At 38.0% G+C, this 12,514-nt stretch overlaps 1 protein-coding gene across 1 annotated transcript in view; it reads right to left on the bottom strand.

Moving 5' to 3' along the window:
* LOC145996043 (PDF receptor-like) overlaps nt 1-12,514 on the bottom strand; it is a 93,161-nt gene continuing 80,647 nt past the window's right edge. The window contains exons 11-12 of the mRNA XM_083132251.1: nt 4,858-5,041; nt 1-2,518 (exon numbers count right to left, since the gene is read on the bottom strand). Coding sequence (XP_082988377.1) covers nt 2,393-2,518; nt 4,858-5,041 — 310 coding nt within the window. The 3' untranslated portion in view covers nt 1-2,392. The remainder of the gene's footprint in view (nt 2,519-4,857; nt 5,042-12,514) is intronic.

Below are 12,514 nucleotides of genomic sequence, written 5' to 3'. Positions count from 1 at the left end.
CGTCGAATTTGGTGTTTAAAATAACAGACAACCAGGAATGTTAGAACTCTCATTAATAAGGTATCAACATCTTATAAGTTTTTTATCAGATCAACAAACTAACAATTTACTCCCGTCTTTGAAACGATTAGGTCTACAAACATTATATTTCAACCTTATCATATTCAAAAAAATTGACGACCATGTTCTGTTTTCAATTTTCTACAAAGGTTGCCACGGTTTTAAAAAGTATATGTATATTCGAACACTCAATGAAGAATGTGCGAAGTCTTATTTCACAAAGTTTCCTGACCCGCCTTTCAGAACTGATGCTGAATCGTCATAGTTTTGCCCCAAGAAGTCTTCATTCACAAAGTTTCCTGGTCCCATTTTCATAACTGCTGCTGAATCGTCAGAGTTTTGCCACAAGACGTCTAAATTAACAAAGTTTTCTGGTCTTCCTTTCAGAATTGCTACTGAATCGTCGGAGCTTCAGCACACAAAGTTATATTTCAAAAGTTTCCTGGTCCTCTTTTCATAACTGCTCACGAACTTTTGTTTCACAAAGTATCCTGATTCAGCTTTCAGAACTGCTGCTGCATCGTCGGAGTTTTGCATCAAGAAGTCTTATTTCACAAAGTTTCCTGGCCTCCCTTTCAGAAAGAACTGCTGTATCTTCGGAGTTTCACCTTAAGAAGTCTAATATCACATGAACTTTTCAGAACGGCTGCTGAATCGTCGGAGCTTCACCACGAAGTTCTATTTCAAGAGTATTCTGATTCCCCCTATCCGTGCTGAAACGCCAGAGTTTTACCACACGAAGTTTTATTTCACAAAGTTTCCTGGTTCCACTTTCAGAACTGCTGCTGCATCGTCGGAGTTTCGTCCTACAAAGTTTTATTTCACAAAGAGTCCTGATTACCATTTCAGAACTGCTGCTGCATCGTCGGAGTTTCGTCCTACAAAGTTTTATTTCACAAAGTGTCCTGATTTCCCTTTCAGAACTGCTGCATCGTCGGAGTTTCGTCCTACAAAGTTTTATTTCACAAAGTGTCCTGATTTCCTTTTCAGAACTGCTGCTGCATCGTCGGAGTTTCGTCCTACGAAGTTTTATTTCACAAAGCGTCCTGACTACATTTCAGAACTGCTGATGCATTGTCGGAGTTTCGTCCTACGAAGTTTAATTTCACAAATTGTCCTGAACCCCTTTCAGAACTGCTTCTAAATCGTCGGAGTTTCGCCTACGAAGTTTAATTTCACAAAGTGCCCTGACTACCCTTTCAGAACTGCTGCTGCATCGTCGGAGTTTCGTCCTACAAAGTTTTATTTCACAAAGTGTCCTGATTACCCTTTCAGAACTGCTGCTGCATCATCGGAGTTTCGTCCTACGACGTTTTATTTCACAAAGTGTCCTGATTACCCTTTCAGAACTGCTTCTAAATCGCCGGAGTATCGTCCTACGAAGTTTTATTTCACAAAGTGTCCTGACTACCCTTTCAGAACTGCTGCTGCATCGTCGGAGTTTCGTCCTACAAAGTTTTATTTCACAAAGTGTCCTGATTACACTTTCAGAACTGCTGCTAAATCGTTGGGGTTTAGTCCTACAAAGTTTTATTTCACAAAGTGTCCTGATTACCCTTTCAGAACTGCTGCTGCATCATCGGAGTTTCGTCCTACGACGTTTTATTTCACAAAGTGTCCTGATTACCCTTTCAGAACTGCTTCTAAATCGCCGGAGTATCGTCCAACGAAGTTTAATTTCACAAAGTGTCCTGATTACCCTTTCAGAACTGCTGCTGCATCATCGGAGTTTCGTCCTACGACGTTTTATTTCACAACGTGTCCTGATTCCTCTTTCAGAACTGCTTCTAAATCGTCGGAGTGTCGCCTACGAAGTTTAATTTCACAAAGTGTCCTGACTACCCTTTCAGAACTGCTGCTGCATTGTCGGAGTTTCGTCCTACGAAGTTTTATTTAACAAAATGTCCTGATTAACCTTTCAGAACTGCTGCTAAATCGTTGGGGTTTAGTCCTACTAAGTTATATTTCACAAAGTGTCCAGATTACCCTTTCAGAACTGCTTCTGCATCGTCGGAATTTCCCCCCATGAATTCTGATTAGCTAAGTCTCCTGAATTTCCTTTCACAACTGCTGCTGTATCGGCGGAATTCCCCCCCCCCCCCGAATCTCGTTGGCTAAGTCTTCTGAATTTATTTTATCCCACGAATTCTTATTTCGCAGAGTCCTCTGAATTTCCTTTCACAACTGGTGCTTCATCGTCGGAATTTCCCCCTATGAATCCCTTTGGCTAAGTCTCCTGAATTTCCTTTCAGAACTGCTGTTGCATCGTGGAGTTTTGTCCCGTGAAACCTGTGGTGTAATGTACAGGCTCTAGGACTTCTGCAGCCGTATATCACCTTGGCATCTCTTGTAGACAGGAGTTGTACTCGTGCAGACTTGATGAATAACCCATAGGATGCCTATTGAGATTCCTCTGCGACCAGTGATTGTGCCAGCTTTTCTGTAGGACCGCTCGCACCTGTACAGAAAATGAAAAACTGATTATTGCACACACGACACCAAATACAGGTATCAGACCACAAACTTTGACATTTCCTACCTATGCTTAACCAATTCAGATACCAATATATACAGTGAATTCTGAACAACTTCTGCTATTAACTTACGCCAAGGATCTGGGTTATATGAAGCTAAAATTTTGACAAATTCATATAAACTATTTAGAAAAATGTGAGTTATGTGTGGTGAGTTAAAATTATTAGAGTATTGGCATATTTGAGCCCAAAGGAAGTTATATAAATGTTAATGACAAAGTTTTATTTTATTTTAAAAGGCATCTTAACACAGAACAGAACATTTCCGAGAGGTGCGTTGTAATGAAGCAGAATGGATACAATCAGACAGAGAATTGTACATGCTTGTGACCAATTGCGAAATGAACAGGGGGTGTTCGAAAGCATTTTACCAACTAGGACGACGTTTACAAACAATGAAGTCAGTGGCGGCTTGCAATCAGAAATTCCCGATTATCTCGAAAACTGCTCGTTTGCAGACCCATGTTTACTGAGACTTTTTTGCTTCTATTATCGTGTACTTTCACCTGTGTCAGTTTGCGCTATTACTTTTGAGACACCCTGTATAGTTATGAGAAATATGACAATTTAACTAGATTTTCTAAGGGGAATTTCTTTGCACGGGTGTGACATTGAGACAAAATTACATTCATTTTTAAATTATTTTCTTTGCACCTTCAAATATGTAACTCTATTAATTCATGTAATTTCATTTTCTTTGATGAAAGGTATTTAATTTCAGAATATTCCTCACTCATCTCAATTCTCAGCTCCAGAAAATACATTGATTGTACTTGAGACGGGTGTGACACCTCTGAGACATGACTTTATGAGTTTCCTCAGTCTTTCAGAAAACTCTGTGAAATATATGGATTTACTGAAACAATTCTATTATATTTTTACAAAGCGAACTTTATTCGACATTTAGATGTTTTTAGTTTCTAAAAATATTACTACGTACTTGTTTTTATCTACATTTTTTGCCTGTGACGGGTGTAACATCATGCACATGTAGGATTATGGAACAATGTAAAGGCTATGAAAATTATCACAAATAGATTATTCAAACTAAGGTTTGTATCAGAAATGAAATAGGATATTTCAGAGCTTAAGATATAGAAACAATAAATGAGACAATTAGAACGAAATTTGAATTATTTTAGTTTTCTTATGGTATAATAGTGTATCATATTGAAATAAAATTAAGTGCAAACACCACACATGAAATCCAATTTCTACTATATAAACTAATAGGTTTGAAACAATATGCTACTTAAAAGCCATGAAACTAATGTTTGTATTAATAATTCCAAATTCTGCATAGTCTTCCCTTTTATTTCATACATAGTAAGTGATATTTTCAATAGAAATGAATTAATATTGTTTGTCCACTTTCACATGGAATGGCTCAGAACCACTTGCACAATGGACACTGCCAATAAAGCTTTTTTAAATAATGAGTCTTGGTATTGTTAGAGCCTATACAAACTGGATCCACAAAAGATAATGAGGGAAAATTTCTATCTAGTATCGTATCATACCCTTAGGTATGAGGGATCTTATTGGGAATGTAGCTCACTTAATCATTCATCCTAGACGGTAGAGCAACTTGCTGCTCATAGTGAGCTTGGTGGTAAAGTGCACTGAATCATACATGGTGAGGGTAGGCCAATTACATGTCTAACGTGAAGTCTGATGATCGAATCCAAGAACGAAGTGTAAGCCTGTACTGAAGGCTTGCTTCTCAAGCTAAGTCAGGAAAACTGACTGTTCGAAGACAAAACCGAAGAGAGCTGTTGACTATTCCAAATCAATCCAAAGAGTGATTGCATACCTTTTCTCTTCTATTTCCCTACCAGTGGAAACTTGCTCCATGCCGATTCGTCAAGTTCTGACTTCCTATTCTCTTAGCAAAATTCCTGCCTGTTTACCTGTCTGCTAGTTTGCTACATCAACACTCCAGGAAGTCTGTTAGCACTTGACTTTGCATATTTGAAATGCCTAAGAAGAGTAGGCAGCTGCTAGAATAAGTGTATCAGAAGGTTTTAGAAAATGTACAGGCTTACCCTTCATTACGGTATTACTTAAGTTCAAAGTTGTCAATTGAGAACTTGGCAGACTCTGATTATACATCTACGTAATCAAGAAGATGAAAGCTTCTTTACATTTACAGTGAGAGTCAAGTTCAGAGATGGCAACTTTCCCTAATTTTGAAAGAACTAACTTTTAATCCAGTTTCTCTAAAAGCATATATGTAGCTTTCCGAAATATGCTGATTACTTACCTCTTTGTTGAAGAAGCAGTAGAGAAGAGCAATGAAGAAGCCTTGAAATGACGTCAAGAAGTTGGTGACGTAGGACCACACAGCAAAGCCAATGGCCCTTCCCGCAAGAGGCGCATGGACCATACCGATGAAGTTGGTGATTCCCAGAAGCGGCAACAGGACAATCGCTGCTCTAACCGCTTTCCTGGAAGTAGAAAAATAAGAATTGTATTCGATGTTCCTTTCAATCCATCATGAACAGTGGCGTGCTCGGAACTATCGTATCTGGAAATTATAGCTTATTTTCGGTAGCAGTTAGTACATATTACCATCTTTTCGTGAATCTAACGGTCTTTCCTTTCACGGAAGTTTGATCAAAGGATGAGTTACAACAGCAGGTCTCTTATCGCACATCGTATTGAGCTCCTTCGTCGACTGATGTATTGTTTTCGTTCATAGATTAGGCATGTTACGTTCAATGCTCGTAGCATAAATACGGTAAATACACTGCAATTTTTCGAGGATTGACCAGAAAGGTACTCGTATCATTTATGTTAAGAGCACTAAATCTAACATGCCTATCCTCACAATACGAACATTTATAGTGACGTCAGTATATGAAGGAGCTCAATACGGTGTGCAATAAGTGATACCCTACAACACCCCCTCTGCTGGTTCCTAAGTATGCCACTGCTAATGAACGAATCATTCATTTCAATATATTGCTGTACAAAATTTATGGTTTAACAACAAAATTCCCACGAAATAGGATCTTCCTTACAGATTTTTAGCTACTAACTTCAAATCTGGTATTCGATTTTAAAATAAGCTAAGTTCAAAATACATCTATTATTTCTTTAAAAGACAGTAATGTACAAATATATGGATATATATACAGGGTGAGTCATAAGTCTCCATACAAATTTTGAAAACGGTGACTAATGTTTATTTTTCCTTTTCAGGCAGGTGAACCAATGAAAAAGAGATGCCACTAACGAAGGAAGAAAGGATTGACATCATTCTGTTGGCTTGGAGTGGTACCACCCGTCATGTAGCACGTACATTCAATGCAACCCACAGAACGCAGATAACCTATGACACCGTGGCACCTGCGTTACCCTCCTTTCATCTGTTGCTGTCTTTGGTCTTCCAGGCCTGCTTTCGTCGGCGACGGAACCTGTCCTTCTGAATTTCGTGATAAGTTTGGCCACTGTGCCATGGGTTATCTGCGTTCTGTGGGTTGCATTGCATGTACGTGCTACATGACGGGTGGTACCACTCCTAACCAACAGAATGATGTCAATCCGTTCTTCCTTCGTTCCTTATTTAAGAGCCTAGTTTTCAGGATAATTAAATAATATTTCGCCTACAGATAACAACTTTCTACATCCGCCATACTATCATTTATTAGTGCATGTTCTTTTTATATATATATTGTTTCATTCAGACCTTATTTTCAGGCACAAATGGTAATTCTTTTAATTAAAAAATGAATTTATCCTTAATCCTACATAGAGACCAAGATTAGAAGTACCCCGACACACTCGCGATAATTCAGTAATTTGCGAGGTTCTCAATTTTTTTAATAGTCCTTAATTCTTCCTTCCCTTAATTCACTTCTTGAATAGAAATTTCTTAAGATTCAAAAGCGTCATAATACTTATAGTGTTCCAGTTTAGTTCACTTAATTTCAGAGTCCCATAAAAATACACATGATTTCGTTAAGCATTTTTTATACACATCGCTGCTCATTGAATGTTGGCAACATTTATACATTCCTGTTCATTCTTATTTGGTTACTGATTTGCCAATATGCGGTACTGGACTATAATCTGAATCAACGAAACTTAGAAAGCCATTGGTTTCTGGTCGATTAGATATTAAGCAAAGGGCGCCCGCAGAGGGGGTGGAGATATCTGGAAACGCTTCATACAATTCAAATTTTGAAAGCATAGACGAGGGGTGCGGTGAAAGATGGCAGATTAAATGCCTATGCAAATTATCCTGGTGGTGGGTGCTATATGAGAATTCTCTAAACTGAGGAAAAGCATCACCCCACCTTACCTCCACTTTATGTACTGCTGCCCCCCCCCCCCCCCCGAAGAAAAATCTCGCGGGTGGCCTTTATTATGCAAATAACGTCCAATTATAAGCATGCATTGTATGTTGGTAAAAAGATATGCATGTGAGGTTTAAATGAATGGAAACTAATTGCAGCCTACTAAATAGTATTCTGGGGAGCTCTTTGCAAACATTTATAAGATTATGAAGATAGCAAACCAACTAAGTTCATCCCCTCTCTCCTCTCTGAGTTAGTCTTCAAGTTTTCTTCACGAATCTAGTCGCAAGTGGTTCTCACTTGTAGTAAAGTTAGGAAAATGCGAAGTTTCGTTGAATAGAAATTAAGGAAATTTAAATTTTTACTATTCCATTACCTATGTACGTAGATTGTCCTATTAAATGCCTTGCAGCATTATAATTTCCTCAGTACCTGTACACAGGATTACCCTTTAATATTATCACTAACTAAAATTATACCTTCCTTATTCTAAAGAAGAAATGTGTTCTTTAATAAATCTACAACCATCTATAATAGCGTATTTATTCCTTTTAACAATTCCATTTCTTTTGGATAAGATAATGTGGTGATGACCTGTCTCCCAAGGAGAATGCCTGTGATAATTTTTGTAATGGATAAAAGCATGAATGAAGTTAGCCCCAGCTAGCCCCCCCAAGCGGACAGGCAAAACTACGCCTATGGGCTACAGCCAGTGATGTGCGTCTACGCGTAAACAACGATAGTCTACATTCTACACGTAGACTATTTTATACACGTAGATAACGTAATCTATGTAAACAACATGGCATAGGCGCCGACTCCATGGGGCTTGGGGGGCTCGAGCCCCCCAATGTTAACAATGTGGGGGCAGAGCCCCCCCAATAATTTTGCTTAAGAGGATCTAATTTATTATTTTGCTTCTCTTGTAAAGTTTACTCTGAATTGTGCCACATGATCTTAACTTTAAATACACATTTGAAATGTTCTAGACCATCAACTTTGGGGGGCTGAGATCGCCAAACCATCAACTTTGGGGGGGCTATGACCGGAGACAGCAAAACACATGTCTTATTACTACATACTAAGAATATAATTATAATATATTAATCAGAGACATAATAAATTTAGCCAACGACTTCTTCAAGACTGTTTGGGAATCCCCTAAAAGAATGAAAATATTTAGGAATATTATTGATGTGAATGAGAAGGCTGGCCATACTGGACTGCGACCACTTTGCCCTCGTCGGTGGACGTTGAGAGCCTCTAGTATGCAACAGATCTTAAGGAACTACGAAAACCTTCTCAATTTTCTTGAGAAATTTTCTGAAGAAGATTCTACTGACGCAGCATCAAAATGTGCTGGATACCTGGAGACAATGCTTCACTTCAAGACATTTTTCTTTCTCTCCCTCTACTGCCATGTGATGGGTCCAATAGAAGAGGTAAACTGTAAGATTCAGTTTCCACACATTGATGCTACAGAAGTGGGATGAAAACTAAAATACTTGACTGACATCTTTCAAGAAAAGCGAATGGGTTTTGAGCAGTTCTGGCAGAGGTCAAAATGCACAGAGGGCAAACCCAGCCTCGTTGATGAGCCAGAATTGCCCCGGCAACGTCACGTCCCTAAGAGACTTGAAAAACCTAATGCTGCCAAACCTCACAAGTTCTACACTCCAAAATAGTATTATAAATCAATATACACTGACGTGTGTAACACAGCAAAATCATGTGTTAAACAATGACATGAATCTACAGGCCTACAAAAAGTAACATCCGTAGAGAAAGAATGTATCTCAGCTGTGAACAGTTGCACAACAAACTTTCAGCAAACGCGAGAATTTTTTCGCCAAGATTTGGATGCCGATAGGCTCTCCTTACACATGTCCATGCTTGGTGATATCGCCAAACAGAAGAAAGTGGTTCTAACTACCATGCGTGACATAAGGAAGTTTCTTTTGTAAGACAGTACCCTCCAGGAGTTTCTGCCTGAAGTTGCCAAATTCATGATGGTCCTCCGCACTGTGCCAGTGACGACAGCCACAGGCGAAAGGTCATTCAGTGCTATTCGCCGACTGAAGACATATTTGAGATCTACAATGGGACAGAAGAGACTAAGCAGCTTAGCGGTACTCCACATACATCAAACTGTGCTTGATAATTTGGACCTGAGACCGCTCGTTAATGAGTTCATAAAAAAATAACCCAGTGCGTAGAGCAACTTTTCCTTAGTGTTGCCCACGGGACGAGACGGGACAGGCTTTTAAAAATTCGAGACGAGACGAGATTGATCATGTGTCCCGAGACAAACGAATATTTTCGAGACGAGACAGCATTTCACAGCATTTCCACGAGACGAGACAGGCCAAAGTCTCGTCTCGTGGGCAACACTACTTTTGCTTTATTTTCAAATCATGTTTATATGTTTTTGTTGTGTATGTCACTTTATATCTTAGTGTACATGCTATCTGTTTTTTTATTATTGTAAAATTAAATTTAAAAAATTAAATATTGTACCAAGAACAAAAAAGTAAAACTTATTTTTCTGCTATTTGTGTTAGCATTTATGTAAATAATTAAATAAAACTGTTAAATATTGTAAATATTCGTTATTTTATGGGTACGTCAACACTCAGGTTATTTTCAACCCATCACATGTCTGTTGCGGACATTAAGACACATCCATGTCCTCGCCGGGACTCGAACCCGAGACCCCTGGATCAAAGCGAGTTGAGTCGACCACCCAACTTCGGCTACCGAGACCGGCATAAAACTGTTAGGTTGGCCTCTTAATGTAAATACATACTTTTCAATAAAAATGTTAATTGTTATCTAAGAAAAACAAATGTGCAGACACAAAAGACATAAAGCGACTTTGAAACATTTTCTAAACGTTTTTCATGTTACATTTCATTTGCATGAGGAATATAATTGCTGCTTAAAAACTGCTATACGAAGACGTAATTTTTATTTTTAAAAAAGGGAGGGAGCGAGTCATTCATTTATTTCAGTGATCAGAGCCCCCGCAATAATTTTGACAAGTCGGCGCCCCTGCAACATGGCAAAAGGTGATAACTTAGCAAGGGGCGCCGTGGAATTAAAGTTAATTATACTGCGTATCAGTTGCTGACGTGTGAAGAGAACTGTTCATACTCTTTCTTCCAAATTCGAACAATTTCTCACCTAGGAAAAACCCTAAGATAGGAAATATTTTAGTGTTTTATGGGGAAAAGACTAATTTTGCCTCACGACTGCCATCTGTTGTTTCTTTTGCATACTATTTATCTTCTTCCACAGTTGATAATAGAGGAGAAGAGAAATTTTATTGTAAATAGGATTCTTTTCAGTTCGTTAGGAACCAATATAGTTGAAAATGTCACTTTCTTTTCATGAAACTCTTGAAAATTAATTTTAATGCACTTTAGATTGTCTACGTAGTCTACGCGTAGACAACGCATGTAGACGTAAACTTATAGTCTACGGCACATCACTAGCTACAGCCCTTCCCGGAATCTTGAGAAAATCAAAATTTTCAAATGAAAGCAGTAAAGAACTCGTTCCTACCCGATACGCACTAATGAAATTTCCACTTTTGCAATTCCAGCCGCCTCCGAAAAAAAAATGCGTGTATACGTTAGTCGCGCTTGATGATATTTATCCTCGGGGATGTAGCTCCAGAAAAAAAAATATCCGCTGTTTCTGCATACTGAGTTATACTGAAGAGAGTACCTTACTGATACTATATTCTCTCAAAACGATATTTAATCGGTAGTTACTTGAATTTAAGATGGCTTGCTATTGAGCGGTTCAAAGTCACCTTGCCTTTTTGTGTCCTATAGTACCCCTCGGCTCGAGGTGTTGGGCGATATACACAGATGCTTTGTCTACTCACCACAAGATGGTGCTAAGGTTTTCTAAATAGGAAACTAAAGATCTGGGAGGCCTACAAGTTGATTCAACATAAGCAATAAGAAGGATATATAGAAAAAATGTAAGTTTGAAAGAAAATAAACTATTTTGCAACTGTAAATGTAAATAGGTCAGCATTACTGGTTTTTTTATACTAGGATATACGTTCATGATGTGAACAAGTTTACATAAATTCAGTTTGATACAAAAGGATTATATTAGATTGCCTGTTCTTTGTTAAGAATTGATGTTGTAAGTCGATTTTATTCACAGGAAGGTATCCATGACAAATTTTAACGATAGAGAATTGTAAATATCATCGTAGAAGTATAGAGTTATTAAACTGCAGAAACGTTGACTGTAGATTGCCATCCCACTATTGTAAAAATTACCATTACCTTTTTGTAAGTATTAACAATTATTTCGTAGTTTACCTAACTAACTCTCTAGCCTTCTTAAACCCAAAGGTTCATGGTTGCAGCAACACAGGCCTTCCATCTGTCCCTTTCCTGAGCAAGATCTATATACTCTTTTCCATCCCTGTCGATTTCCTTTAGGTCCATCTCAACATTATCCCTCTATCTTCGTCTTGGCCTTCCTACTGGTCTTCTACCATCAGGTTTCCCAACAAGAATCCTTTAAACTCTTCTTTCCTCTCTGTTACGTACCCAATAGGACCAAGTAATGTGAATAGTTTGCCAAAGACGAATAGAGATGGCAGCACCAGGCGTGCAAGGTTAAGAATTGGCATAATATATGTGAATAATTTTATAAATAAGAACAAAGCAAATTGGAAAGATGAAAAACAATAGAATATATTATAAGAAGACAAAGAATAAATATGAAAGAAGTAAATTAATATATATATTTTATAAATCAAATCAGTGATCACATGTAAGTTAATATGAAAATTAAGGAAGTCAAAGCACTGATACAAGTTTGTGTCTTTCAAAAGATATTGCATCTGTCTGATTGATTTACATCAGTGGCAAGCGCGTTCTGATCGACGCCCCACGGCACTTTTTGGTTGCGCGGTTTAACCGTAGCACCTACTTGGATGCGCGTGTCAAGCGTTTGCACCAAGTATGCACTTGGTTGTACAGTGGGATCCATGAGTATTACCGTGCAAATTGTCCATGACCATTTTCATTAATTTTTTCTCTTACATCCTGTGTGTTTTTAAGCAATGGATTTTTATGTATGCTGGTGCAGAAGTTATCAACATCATGTTTTGAGTTTTCTTTTAATTCTTAAAGCTCTTATTGGGTCAAATAAAGTACACGAACATGGTGATGGACAATTTGCATGATAATACTCATGGATCCCACTGTACCTAGTTAGTGGTGGCGCGTTCCAATTGCAGCCCCAAGGGAGGATATTAGTATTATTCCCAAAGCTTAAAGGAAAAAGTTGGAAAAGGATAAAGGAATTCGTTAAATAGTCAAAACCTAAATAAATTGAAATCCAGAGGGAAGTTCACAAAAAAGACAAGAATAAAGTCCAGATCCAGACCGTCCATTGAGAAGGAAGTTCCGATCCAGACCGTCCATTGAGAAGGAAGTACAAATAGAAGAATATCCAAATAGAGAAAATAAATAATAAAAGAATATTGAGATGAAAATTGACTGTAAACGTGAAAATTATAGAAGAATGTACCTTTTCATGTAAATATTCTTACTCCATGTATCCTGTGTTTAAATAATATATTCG

This window comes from Lepisma saccharinum, chromosome 12, assembly GCF_977018435.1.
Source record: "Lepisma saccharinum chromosome 12, izLepSacc3.1, whole genome shotgun sequence".
Lineage (NCBI taxonomy): Eukaryota > Metazoa > Arthropoda > Insecta > Zygentoma > Lepismatidae > Lepisma > Lepisma saccharinum.
The sequence above is the reverse complement of the archived record's forward strand: the minus strand, read 5'-3'. Positions and strand labels throughout refer to the sequence as shown.